Raw genomic sequence first — 14,466 nt, 5'->3', positions numbered from 1 at the left:
TATCTACAAATGAGAATTGTGTTCTTGTTTCTCAAATTTACTCCTGCATCTTTATAAGAATATTGACATTTGTATAACTTCAGAGCTTTTATACTTCCTTTCTGGCGCTGTCAGAACGAGACATGATTGGTGTAGTCATTGCAAGTGGCTGAAACTCGCCTGTACTCTTCTGAATTGGCTGAGGTCTGTGCGGGAGAGTCGCAGTTTACAAACAGTACCGTTTGGTTTGGGTTTTTTTTAGTATGATGCTTGGAGTGAGATATAGTAAATACACATGTGCATGAATGATTCGTGTTTTATAGCTGACAGCAAGATATCATTTAAGACCCTGTCCTGTAGGAGGTAATCCATATCTTCATTTATATTAAATTATGAATTACATTTTTGCCAGTAAACCCAAATTTTATTGAGAATTTTTTCCTTCCCTTCCTTGAGCAATAAAATACTGTTTTGTTTGTTGTTACTGTGATAATTAACAGTTAGGACCAGATTATAAAGATATTCAGTAGTTGGCTAATCTGCAACCCCTGAAATTTTGGTTGCTCTAAAAACCATAAACTTCTATAAAGATAACAAAAAACTTGTCATCATAGTTACAAACAGTCTTCTTTTATTTTACATTCCAAACTGAAAGATGTTGTACTTCAGATAACTGAGATATTCAGTACCGTGAGCAATATATATGTGAATGCAAGAAACATCCTAGTGTAAATTCCACATGGGATAAAAGCAGCACTATGCATAAGCAGAATTTTAGCTGCGTGTCTTTACTATTACTTAACGTTTTTGAATGTACTAGTTAAATCAGTGTTTTTATTTAATCATGAAATATATCAAATAGATTTTACTCAGCCTTTTGACATTAGTAGCAAATTTCCTATTGAATAACAGACCTACTGTGTAACGTCCGAAAGATTAACTTAGATTAGACTATGTAATTTTGCTCAGATAAGTTTTCTGGAAGTAAAAGCAAAATAAAACCAATTTTTAGAGTAGAAGAGGGAAACCTAAAATATAACGAAGCTTTACTACCCTTTGTGCTGTGCATTCTGTCGTGTTAATAACTCCACTAACATTGCTTTCACTTAATTGAATACTGGTTGCCTTTAACATTTACTAAACAGTTTTGAAAATTACTGTAGCTTAGCCTGAGGCGTTTGTGGTTAGCTGCACCATTTGAAATGGCCAGTTTGGATGATGACAGGACCTCCTCTGCGCATGCTTTTTTAAAATTTGGTAAGTGTGCAGTTCTGTGTTTTGTTTTTGATTGTGGCTATTTAACAAAAAATAATTGTGTCTTTTGTGGTTTATGCAGTGTTTTGTGCTAGCAAGTTTTTAGCGCTGTACAGTAGAACTTAAAAATTTGAGCTTTTTCACTGAAAATTTCTGAAAATGGAAATCTACTTAGATTGAAATCTACTGTTCAGCTCTTCCTGGTTTGTTTGTGTTTTGTATTCTTGTAAGTATCTAACAATCTCTGAACTGAAATTTATCTTTTAAGATGATGGTCATGTGACAAGTGCACTAAGGGTGGTATTTAGAATTAACTCCTAAAAAAACTCAACGTGACTGGCTTAGAGAAAAGAAGTACAATTTCCAGTAAGTCAGTTAGTGTTCTGAAGCTTGACTTTTCGAAATGAAGAGGAAGCAAAAAAAAAAAAACCCAACAAAACAAAACCCTGACTCAGCTTCTCTTTAGGTAGAACAGAAGCTGGAATATATGGAGTCGTCAAGACCATTACTGATGTAGCTCAATATATTTTGCAAAGAGTGTGACTGAAACAAATGTGCCCATATTTAAGCTAGCTGATCTAGGGAAAACTGTGTGGGACTCTTGGTTAGTCTGTGTGGGAACACAGTTGCAGTAGGAGTGCTGGTGAGAGTATCCAGTGAGGGGATTTCAGCTGTCTCTTGCCACAACTAAGTCACTTGAACTACCCTGTTCATGTTCTGTTTTGCCTCTCTTAAAGTCAAAGGACATGTGAAGTGTTGACATTGTAATAAAAATAATACTCTTTCCTATTATTATATTGATACTTGATGTTTCTGTTGTTATGCAAAATACATATTTTTAGTAGTTCTAAGAGCTGTTGTTTTGAGTGCTCAGAAATGGCAATGACTGCCTTGAATATCCTGAATTATTTCCTGCCTTGCTTGTAACATTTACAAGGCTTCTGTGGCAGACTTTGACATTTTGGAGTATTTTGGTTATGTGAATTGGCAGTGTTTTATTTCTGGCATTCAGTAACTTCTGTGTGTTGTTAGTTACTGTAAATCCTGAAATTAGTAATTTCCATTAAGTATAATACACTATAGAGAGAAATCGCTTCAGGTGATTAGGAAATAGAGAAAGAACAAAGTGAATTGATACACATTTGTTCTTTTCCTCTGAAATTCTAATTAAATTATAGTCTAACACATGATTTTTCTTGATAAATGATAGTTGAAAAGTTTTATCACTTTAAAACTATTTAGGTTAACTGCTAATAGTTAACTTAATAGCTCCATGGGCATGTACAACTACTACAAGATTTTACGCATTTTTACCTGTGTGTTATCATCACTCAACTTAGGTAACATTTTTAACCTTGTGTTTACTCCTAATGTTTATTCAGATAGAGGAACACCTTAATATCTTTTTCTTCTTCTTCCCCCAGCCCATCTCCTGGGGTTTCATGACAATGTTTTCATTGAATTGTAGAAAAGTTAGGTTTGGAAGGGATGTTAGGAGGTCATCTACTCCAGCCTCTTGCTCAAAGCAGGGCCAGCTATGGTAACATAGTTTCCTCCTGTATGTAGAGATTAAAGATCCCCACCAGCAACAGCACCGTTGGTACATGTTAAGTTCATGGAATCGGAGTTCAGATTTACATATGTGAGAAGTGAATTTTCCTTCTAGTGGAAGTGCTTCTGAAAGTTATTTTCTGATATCACCTTGCTCAACTACATGGGTTTGGACTGAAGAGCAGATATATTTCATGGCAGGGAACTATCAGAATAAACTGTGTTGTATCCAACAGTGTTTCTCTCCAGTACTGTGTTAAGCCTGAGCTCAGGAGAGAAGGCAGAAGTCTCAAGAGAAGGAAATGCGATGTTGGGAGGATAAGATTTGTTCGTATGATATAATTTCTTAAACTTTACTGTGTGAAGAAGTAAAATCCTCTTTTGTCCCAATGACTTCTGTAATATGAAGATTTTATTACCTGTACTAATATTGGATAATGAAGGTTACTGTGATCTGAGAGCCAGAACTTGTTCACGTCTCAAAGTGTTAGATTACATCGAGAACTAGTGTCACATTAAAGGACTGTGGGCAGTTTTTATTCTCACCAAATCTAGAAAGAAATCTGGTATTCGTAGCTGTTTTTTTTTATTTGGTCTGTGCTGATTTAGTTATGCAAATAAACTTTTTATTTTGTTCTTCTGGCATGTGAAATATTGGAAATAAAATTCTTGCCATGTTGCTTCCATTTGTTTGTGATTGAACTTCAAGGGAGGTGTGTGTTTGGTTGTGTGTTTTTTTTAAATTCTGTACTTTGAAAAATTTGAATAATCAATCCTTGTTGAAATATTCAAATCTTTATCCATAGACTAGGTCCAGAATTCCATTCGGATGCCTATTTTTCTTTAATATCTCAATTGCTGCCATCTTCAAGGATGTGTGGGTGTTCAGATCTTCTGTAAATACAAATTTGGGAGCAGGGTTTCAAAATGTTGACCGTAGCTTTTAAATCTAAACATCTAGGCAGTTTATAGTTCTTCCCTGAAGAGCAATTAATGCTAATCTCAAGTATAACTGGAATAAAAATGAAGTGGATGGGAACATACTTTAATGTCAGGATCACAATAATATTCTCAGCCTCCAGGCTGAGGTTGTATATACATAAGTATTTACACGCTAATAGCTTACTCGGAGAACTTCCCTTAATTTCCTTCAGTTTTGTATTCTGCTTAGAAGAGATAATTAAATTGTAAATTTTTCCTGGAATTATTGAGTTTCATCTGCTGCATAATGTTTTCTTATAGTTTCCATGTCTTAGCTAAGTCGGAAATATCTTGCCTGTTTATTACTTTAGTTCTACACAAGTAATTGATGTCTATGTTATCAGTTTTTGGGCTGGTTCAGATTTCTTCCTGTTCTCTAATACTATGAAAGGAAATTACTATCCTGTTTAGTAATTCTTAACTTGAAGAATGGTGAAATCATATTACTCTGGAACCTGTAAGTGATGGGAAATGAAAGTGGACTAATTTTCATTCTAAATACGGATCTAGTGTAATTAGTCAGTGCAATATCTGAAGACAAACAGGGATTTAATTGGACTTGGGGTAAAGATTTTGAGTGTTCTCTTATCAGATGTTCAATAGATTAATGCAGGAAACAACATTTTGATTTCCTGTCTGTGTGAGTTTTTTAGTGATTTTGAAGTAGTTACTGACTTGCAGCAATCCACTTCTGATGTAAGGAAATAATGGGCATACTTCATTCTTCGTGGAAGAAAATCTGAACTACGATGTAGGCTGTTTAAATTTTGTAAAGGGTTCTTACACCGGTATGCATCTGAAGAAGTACTAAATCAACAAAATATTTTTTGTATTCCTTCCTAGCATATTTACTTATTTACATAAACTAAAACTCACACTGTATGGTTACAATGAAGTGAGATATAGTATATGAAATGAGAAACAGTGTTTGAAATTAATGTCCTCATTCTGTTTCTTCTGAACGCTACGGTACAAACCAAGAACTCCACTATTTGCATATGTCATTCTTTTATGTTTGAGTGTTGCAGTCTTGCTGCTGTCATTTTTTTTCAGTTTGAAAACCTATCTTAAATATGTAATTGAAAGTAGCTTTCTATGGCAGGTTTTTGTCTTGCTGAAATGAGCTATTATATAGATTTTGGAAAAGAGTATAGTTGGGCTTTTTTTTGGCTATCCTAAAAATAGTTTCCACTGAGTCGTGGTCTCACTACAAAACCCCAGGGAAGTAGCAGCTAGCTTTGTGTTTGTCCTATCTGTTTCTTGCTTTTGATTAGATTGTGATACTAATTTACCACAGGATTGTCCAGCAGAATGCTGTGGACACGCAAGCAAAACATGAACTGTGTAGATGCTAGTGTGGAATTGATGAAGAGTATGTGGAAAACTTTGGTTTTGAGTATTCCTTTAAAGAAGTTCTCCTACTGGTAGTAGGGGTAATTTTAAGGAATACTTCCAAGGCATAGAACTTTACTTTTTGTCAATTTTCTTGAACTTTGAATTCATTTTGCCTTTTTGTTTCATCAACAGTCTACTCTGGCTGTTTTAATTTATTTCTGCTTGTGAAGTTTCAAACATCTAAAACAATATAATTTGTAGATGATGATGCTTTGACATTTTCATGCTCTTTATTCTGTTCAGTCGTCTTTCTGCACAAAGTGGAAATCTTTGAATGCTCTGAAATAGGTGAATATGCTTTTTGTTCATGATTACTGTATTTTGTTTCTTTGTTGGCCACAGAGGGTCACAGATTGTCTGGTAAGTATGTAAATCAGAACAAATTTATTTTAGAAACTTTTGACTTGTGTGTATAAGTGTGTGTGTCTTAAGTATCCACCTGTTTTTCATGGTGCAGTACTGGGGTTGACAGTCTGCAAGAAATAGACATTCTGAACCTATTTCACACACAAAGGACAGTGTACTGTTATGTGTGATACAGTTAAGAAATCTAAGAGTAAGAATCTTAATTTTGCCTTTGAAAATGCAGTAAGTAAATAGTTCTCATAAATTTGCTAGCTTTTATGCAATGTGACTTCCTAGAGGTTTTTTCCTATGCATATTCAGTCGTACTTTCACTGAATCACCTTATAAAATTAGTTACTGCAGGCCATTGTATTGTAGGCTTTTGCAAGATAACTGAATTAATAGCACAACAATATAGATTACGAATGTTCTCATGGGCAGGGATTTCTAGGCAAAAAGAGGTAGAAAAATAAAATCGCTTTGGACAATTCATTTAAATTGGTTCAGAATGTTGATTTTTAAACAAAAGATAAAAAAGGTGTGATACATTACAAGTTTTTTATTTTCCATTCCATTTCTTTTAGCTTTTTTTTTTTAGGCAACTCAAATAAATTGGGCTCTCTGTGCTTCCCTCTCAGGCCCTTTCCCCACATGCACGTGTTGTTTATAACAGCCTTTCCCAGTGAGAAAAGGGAAGGCTGTAGGGGAAGCTCAGATGTGTTGGTAAGCGTCACCACAGAATCATGCACAACAGACCTGCCAGAGTCTGCTCAAGGAGGGGTGGATTTGTTTTTAACTGCTATGATTGCAAAGCAAAAGTAATACTAATTTGAGGGGTGAGATTTGAGTTCCTGAGGGACAAGAAACATTCTCCAGTCTCCCCAGCGAAGGACTTGATTGATAAAGCTTCTGTCACCACTCCCCAGACATTCTTTTTCTTTGGATGAGAGTCCTGTACATGGGCAATCTCCTGTCTAATGCTTGGGTATGTGCTGGGAGTGCGAAAGAGGCAACTTGAATAGGAGCACGCTGCTGCATCCTGCCAGAACTTGGCTGGCTGGGCTTCCCTGGCAATCATTTCGCTGCGCTTTTCAGAGGGACAGCGTGCAGTCCGGAAGGGGGAAATGCTCATTCTTCCTGTTATCAAATGGCTCTGCGGGAGATCTTGCCATCCAGAACACTGAATAAAGCCGAAGTGATTTATGGAAAGAGAGCAGTATGTTACTCTCAAATTAGAAGTTAGAAATGGTTTGCCCCAGTAATTTTTAAGAAGTCATGTCATTCGGATAGGTAGCTCATTTCAGCTATCAGGGAAAAAGGGCTTTTCATGTGCAAATAGGGAAGCAGTCAATATGTGGGTCCAAGAAGGAAAGCTGTAGATTTGAAAACATTTTATTTCTCTGGAATACAGGTAGTTTGGGGGCTTTACTGGATGGATACGTTGTTTAAGCTTTGATAGTATCTGGGAACAAGCTAACCCTCTTTTTGATTCAAGATAGGAAATGGAAACGAGGTTATGATAGTTAAAACATTAATAGTGTTGTACATCTTCACTGTTTTAGAAAGCAGGTAGGGAAGTAAGTTAAATTTGGGCTACTTTTGTCCCTCTTCCTTCTGTTTTTCTACTTATCTTTAGAAATTCTGTCTGTAGCATACTTAACTTCTAAGACAATACTCCTAGAAAATTCTTAACATTTACTAGTCTGTCTTCAATGATTAAACTATCACTTATGTAGCATGTGCTGTAGCTAATACCTTCAAGGCACTGGAGATCCAGGTGAAGGTGTTGTTTGTGTGGACAGGTACTGCTGAAAAAATGTGTATAGAAATCTATTCTCTGAGATTATAGAAATTGCAGGTTTTTTTCTGTTTGAATTGAAATCTGATAAATTGTGCTTGTATAGCAAACATGAAAAAAATCATATTGCAATAATTTTTAGCAGTAGTAGAATTATGAAGCTAATTCTGATCTTGATTTTGTTTTTTTTTTACCCTTTTTGTTTTTAAGGTTCAATTTATGAGCCACTTAAAAGTATTAACCTTCCAAAACCAGAGGGGGAAAGTCTGTGGGATAAATTAGATCATTACTACAGAATTGGTAAGTTAATAAAATTAAATTTTAAAAATATTTTTAAAAATTAGTTTAAAAAAATGTTCCTATTACAAAAGATTTTTCTGTGCAACTTACTGAAATATTTAGTTGTGTTTACAACAGTAATTGGCTTTGTCTTAAAATAATATCTGCAGTCTTTAATAAGGATTTTTATTTTCTGAGAGGTAAAGCCTTCTGTCATTACAATTCCTCATAAGATTCCTGTGGTAATTAATGCATGTAGTTAGGTATTTCATTGGAATTGAAAAATCGTGACCTGTAAATAGTGTTTGAAATGATGATCTGCATTTGTCAAATAGTAGAATAGATTCTGAGTTGCACTTGATGGTCTTGGATGAGGAGGGGTAAAGGTAATCTGCTGACAGTTTTTGGTGCTTGAACTAACCCAGATATGAATTAGAATTGGTATTTACATGTTAAATATAATTGCTACATTATTCCTACTTGAGTATAGTTTCCTAAATTTCTGCTGGGAGTTTGAAAGGCTCAAAAACTGGAGGGCTGAATTACACTTCTTGCTGAAAATTAAAATGTATATTGGAAATCCGGTCCAGCCGTAAGACTGAATTTAGATTTATTGTGGATAAAGCGGTAATTAGTATTGTGGCGTTAGCCAGGTACAGCTGAGGAAACATTTAAATGGAAAAAAGCTTTCTTGTAGTACTTATAATAGTTTCACACGTGATCAGTGAGAAGTTAATTTTTGTTATTAATGTGCCATAATGTGTTTTCCTGCCAAAATGTTATCTGTTAGCTAACTTACTTTAAGCCAACTTTAGTGTTTTTCTTTTCATTATGAGATCATTGTAAGCCAAAAACATACATGTTAAAGAAGCAATGGTTTATTTTGATGGTTTTGGAGAGGGGGCTGTATTGTAATAAAGTCATGCCTGTATTCTAAACTCAGAGTTTTTGATGGCTGTGCGGTTGACTGTTTAAAATTAGTTTTAGTCAGGCAATGGTATAGAATGGTGAACAATTTTTCCATCATACTAAAAATGTGAGATGAGACTCCCATCATTCAAATCACTTTTTGAAGTGAAATCTGTGAGCTGTGCCTAGTCTATCCATAGATGCATTGCTTTTTGTAGATGCATTGCTTTTATCTTTCTTACTGAGGAGATGACTGTTCAATTTACTTTTAATGCTTGGCAGCAGCAGATCTGTGGTGGTGCTTGCTATTTATCTGTCAAGCACTTATGTTGCAAGCAGTCTGCTGCCTCAGTAAAAATTTACAATTGAATTTATACTTCATTTTAGAATAATCTATATTGACTCTTTCAGGTAATATTTTATCAAAGTTCTTGTTATAATGTATTAAGTCATGGAAGAATATAATGCAAAAAGCCATAAACCCCTGTAATTTTCATTTTAAATACTTAATTTCTAATACATGGACAATAAACAGACTTTTTAAAATTGATGCTTAATAACATTCTGGAAAAAAACTGCTTCCTTGTCTTATAATGGACAGATTATTGTTAGAAGGGTCATGTTTGAGGACGTCAAGCCCAGTTTCAATCTTGTAGCACACTGGTTACTATACAATATTAGGAGAAGAAATTCACAAAATGGGAAATATTAAAGTACAGAAGGAATGAAAGTAATATTTAGTATTTTTTCTAATTCAGTTTTGACATCTTGAGAATTCCTGTCTTGTTCTATTTTTATGTCAAGGTACTGATTTATATATAGTCATCCTTTCTTCTTACTTACTTGTTCCTTTCCTTTCCTTTTTGAAAAATATTGATGTAATCATCTGGTCTGAGTTAAAAATTTAATTTTTATGAATGTAGAGTTCTGCAGAGTTTAACTATTTAAATTATTTGAGGGGGGCAGTTGACATACTGTAGCCTCTCCCCCCTTCCCCCCAAAAGGGGATTTACTGGGTAGCATTGTAGAGATTCTGTATGGAGTGGGCTGTACTAGAATAAAGCCATGTAAATAGTTTTGAATGCTGGTTTGTTGGGTTTTTTTTGTAAAAAGGTCTAATTTGGCTGAAGAACCAACGTAACAAAAAGGATTGTGTGTGTCTTTCTCCTTGCGTTTTTTTCTCTTCTGTTTTATGTTGTGCATGTTCTAACAGGTTGTTCACATCTTGATTAATTCCTGAAAATCTGTAGAGAAACTGGAGGAAACATGAGGGTTGTTGATACCATTTTTTCATTTTGCCGTTTTCCAGTGAAGTCAACGTTGCTGCTTCACCAAAGCCCAACCACAGGTCTGTTTCCTACAAAGACGTATGGGGATAACCAAAAGGCGAAAGTACACGACAGTCTTTACTGTGCTGCATGCGCCTGGGCGTTAGCCCTTGCTTACAGGTGAATAACTTCTAAACTCATGTCCCTGCCATGTTACATTCTTTCTGTTATGCAGTTCCTCAGGAATGTTTAAAAGATGAAGCTTTATCAAAAACAGTTTTTTATACCCATAGAGATGGTGCATGGTTCTAAATCTTAATAAAAATATTTATATAGCTACTAGGATGAAAAATGTCACTCTACTTTTAGTAAGTAAACATATTTTCATATAATTTAATCGGTACCAATATTCTGAAAGAGGAATTAATGCATGCTATTATAAGTATTGGTTATTGTGGCAAACTGTATTTGAGGAATACTGCTCATTTTAAATGTAGTAGGGGAGTTCAGAGCAGGAGCAGGCTTGTTGCAGGTAGTAGCAATCCAGCTACTCACAGGAGACTGAATCCTTGAATGCTGAGAAATGTATATCTGTGAAATAATAGTGACTTATGTTCCTTGCTAGGTACAAAGGCAGGGCAGTCTCAGTTGTTAGCTCTTCATATTTTCTGTTTCTTCCACGTCCACTGTTGACTCATCAGAGAAGTAAGTTAGGTGTTTGTGTGGTGTAGGATGTCCTTAAGAACTATGGGAGAGTTACCTCCCATAATAATTTATTCGCAATTCCCTCTCCTTTAGGTCAAATAACTATGGAGATTGCTTTCTGAGATTTAGTATTCCTTGTTTCCAACCTTGCTACCCCAGCCACCCAAGAAAACACAGACAGAGGTGATGATAACTCAAATGTAGTGTTTTTAAGAAAGAAGGTGGTGTGCAAATACCGAATAATTTACTCTTTTTAGTAATCGACTTCTTTTATTGAGGTAGTGATCACATTCTTGGACAAAATTTTACAGAAGGGCCAGAAGCAATGTGAGGAGCTACTGTTGAAGTAAAGATGATCTACTTAGATTAAAAGTTTTGAGTTTCTTGTTTGTCTCCATTTATTACTTTAGATTCTACATCTCTGACACCAGTCTGAAGGAACAGTTATTAAAATTGTTGTCTAGGAAATGTTGTTACAAAATGATGCTTTTTTGAAGGAGGAGACAGAGAGAGATCTGTGTTTACTTCTGGAGATGCTGTGCCTGAGATCTAATAGGTTTCAAGATTTTGAGACACTAGCAAAAATCATAAGGAAATTCACATTCAAAATGTGTAATTATTACTTTAATTTCTTATATTGAAATCTTTGCCTCTTTCTTTTAATTCCCTTTTCTGTTGGTGAAATAAAAGCATTTGAAAACAAAAAAGAAAAAAAATAGAAGGAAGAATGAAAGGGGCAGGGGTGATTGTTTTGAATTTTCAGCAACTCATAGAAGAGAGCATGGTATAATGCCTGAGTTATTCAATCTCTAATTGCTAATAGATGTAATAATAGAGATGATATATGAAGTTTGTTGCAGGTTGAAGGAAGGGCAAAGTGGCAAGATAAATAGCGTGTGTTACTTCCAGTTATGCTCAGAACAGGGCCCTGAACTTCAGGTGCTGTGCAATGAAGTTTCTTTGATGGGCAAAGGTTGATGCTTGAAATTATGCGAAGGGCTAAAATCTGACATGAGCCAAGATACAAGACTCATGTAGAAGGTTGTGTTATCAACCACATGCAGATTACTGCGCTTGACTCATGCCAGTGCTGCTGTTCGCTTTCATAAAAGCTAAATTCTTGAGAGCATGTTAAGAAAACAAAGACTGCTGTTCAGAATAGAGGAAAAATGTTGTACCATGAAAACTTCAGAGCTTTTTACCTGTACTTCCTATTGCTCTTTGAATTTATGATAAATGTGAGAATAAATCCTACTGCTCAAAAAATTAGTAACCTAATAATATTGCATTATCTGGTTTTATTCCTTGTGGGGTTGCTCCCCGCCCCCTCTCCTTGTTTCAAGTTTGTAATTGAAAGCAAGTACATTTCTTGTATCTAAGATTACTATTTAAATAGCATGATTTCTGGGTATGTATGATTTTTGAAGTTACCATAACCTTCCTAATTTTCAGTGTGGGTAGCAGAACCTTAGCATAAAGTATGGTGGAAGAGGATATGCTTTCATTGCAGTGTGGTTATCATGCACGTAACCTGGAATCAAATTAGTAACAGCTGTAAAGTGGAATGAGAAGTAGGGGTGAGCATATCATGCTGTTTTGCATGTTTGTATCAGAGACATACTGTTTTAAGATACAAACGTGTAAGAAAACATTATTTTCATCCTGAAAGGCTCAGTCAAAAACTGAGATCCGGCAAAGACAGAACACATGAATGAAATGATCAAGGTTGTTTACACACAATATATTTCATATAGTTAAAATAACTTGGGATTTGGCATTGTTTTTAATATATGTTTAGTAGTATAGTAATTGTGAGTGTTGTTTGATTTCACAGTATAAAAATACTAAGGTGTCTTGAAACACATTTCTGGACATTTGGAGTAGTGAACTTTCGGACATTGTATCCATGGCTGTAGTTTATCAACATCATCAGGGAAGTGACTGACTATGAATGGCAGATATTTTGTAGAGTTAAAGAGAAATTGCCTGTGTGGTTTGGATCTCTCAAGGAACACAGAATAGTGGCTTGCAATGTTATAATATCGGCAAAGATTTTTTTTTTTTCTTTCTAGATTTTGAAGTAGGAATGTTTGTGTAAGCTGCAATATAAACTAAAAGTATATATATATTTATTTTTTTTTTATTAAGGAAGGATGAGTAGGGCTATATATGTTGATATGAGTGTGGGCACCACTATACAACAGGCTTAGTTAAATCCTTAATATTCCAAAGCACTAATGTGTCCTTTTTTACTTCTGCCTCGCTAATGCATTTCCAATTTGTTTTATGAGTTATCTCTCTTACCCAGGCGTATTGATGATGACAAGGGAAGGACTCATGAACTGGAACATTCTGCTATAAAATGTATGAGAGGAATTCTCTATTGCTACATGCGTCAGGCCGATAAGGTAAAACACTGTAGTGTGGACACAAGCACTCACTTAATTCTAAGGGATTAATTAAACTGTAAAAACTAACTTCTAAATATAGATAAAATTTAAAAGGGGGATGCAGCATTACTGTGTGGCCCAGCTAGGAACAGCTACTTCATTGTTGTCGGGTCACAGCATTGTTTTAGGGTATAGAAGACAAAAGCATTTTGCAAAGTAGGCTGCAGGGCATACTTGAAACTTCTTTGGGCTCCTTTTGCAGTTATTTATCCTGTTTAAACACTAGACTGTTAGTAACTGGGTTTTTTTTAGTGGCTTTTTAGTGCTTAAATGGAAAGATGTAAAATTTCTTTTAGCTAAGGCTGGAGAGTTTTCTTTGTACTGGTAACTTGGTTATTGCATTAGCAGTTGTTCTCCTTACCTCAGTGATCATTTTGTTTATTTTGCTCGGTTTCTTTAGCAGCCGCTTTCCAGTATTCTTTGACCTAATAATGATGTAAATTCAGAAGGGCAGCAACCCAAAATTAATAAGGAAAGAGTCATTTACTTACCTTATAATACAGTTGATTTATTCAGCCTGTAATCCTCTTGTGAGCATACCCTGAATATTCTTGAATATTCAGGGCTTCTCCTTATCAAAATATAGATGTGGATTAATTTTGCATAGGGGTTAGCAGTAATTCTACAGGTAGTTAAGTATCTGTATTCTTTGGGATTATTTTAAGTTTCATGTCACTGACTTTTAACTGTATTATTAAAAATAATTTTAATGTTACCACATAGCTTCCATCACTTCTAAGCACACAAACTGAAATCCAAATTCCATAGGCATGCGATATAAGTAGTAATAATAATAATAAGCAAATTGGGTATATTGTCAGTTGTATTTATGCTGACATGATATTTCTCGGTTTTCTTAGTCTGTTTCTTTGTAGTTTCAAAGTTCTAAATGATCTTGATCTAAATTGATCTTGTTACATTTGAGCTGTTATTTTTCTCTGACATGCAGTGGTTTGTTTTGAGGATGATGAGTGCAGATATGAATAATGAGCATTAAATTAACACAGGTGTTACACTGCTGACATACTGGTTGTCAGTTTTTGCCTTGATTACTATAAATGCTTCTCTCTTTCTACAGTGAAGTAACAAACAGTCTCTGGTACCTAACAGATGTAGGTCAAACTGGACTTTATTCTGAGGGACTCTGTATGTGCTGGCCTCATATGGAAGGAAGATTTTTATTTTTTTTTAATAAGATGAATTATATATACCCAAGGCGTGACTTGAATAGATGATGCTGCTTGTTGCAAAAATTGCAGATGTTATATTCTATTGCTAATGAACTTATGAGCTACCACCTAAAATGTATTGAATGTGTCCATGGACTAGACCTGGTAACTCCACACAACAGTATTCACTTTCTTGCTTCTGGGTGCATGCTATATGCTATGTATGATTTGTTGGCAAAGAATATCTCGTGAAGATAAGATCAGTGTTGAAAATGTTGTGAAATGTGGACCAGGAACTGGCAATGATTGTTAGAAAATTTGAAAAGTGTTTTCTGGAGAGCATAGCATAGCATGACTGGAGTGATTATGGAAAAGGATCTTCT

The 14,466-nt window shown here is 35.0% G+C and overlaps 1 protein-coding gene across 6 annotated transcripts in view; it reads left to right on the top strand.

Moving 5' to 3' along the window:
• The window catches only part of PHKB (phosphorylase kinase regulatory subunit beta), an 84,579-nt gene that overhangs the window by 1,561 nt on the left and 68,552 nt on the right, over positions 1-14,466 (top strand). For 2 of the 6 annotated variants that reach the window (XM_086468914.1, XM_086468916.1), the window contains exons 2-4: positions 7,514-7,603; positions 9,801-9,939; positions 12,773-12,872. In XM_086468914.1, coding sequence (XP_086325040.1) covers positions 7,514-7,603; positions 9,801-9,939; positions 12,773-12,872 — 329 coding nt within the window. Of the gene's footprint in view, positions 1-1,181; positions 1,237-5,502; positions 5,521-7,513; positions 7,604-9,800; positions 9,940-12,772; positions 12,873-14,466 lie in introns of those variants that run through there. The other 4 variants (XM_086468918.1, XM_086468919.1, XM_086468917.1 and 1 more) reach the window with 3 other exon arrangements.

The sequence above is a fragment of the Leptosomus discolor genome, chromosome 8 (genome assembly GCF_034619465.1).
Source record: "Leptosomus discolor isolate bLepDis1 chromosome 8, bLepDis1.hap2, whole genome shotgun sequence".
NCBI lineage: Eukaryota > Metazoa > Chordata > Aves > Leptosomiformes > Leptosomidae > Leptosomus > Leptosomus discolor.
The sequence above is the reverse complement of the archived record's forward strand: the minus strand, read 5'-3'. Positions and strand labels throughout refer to the sequence as shown.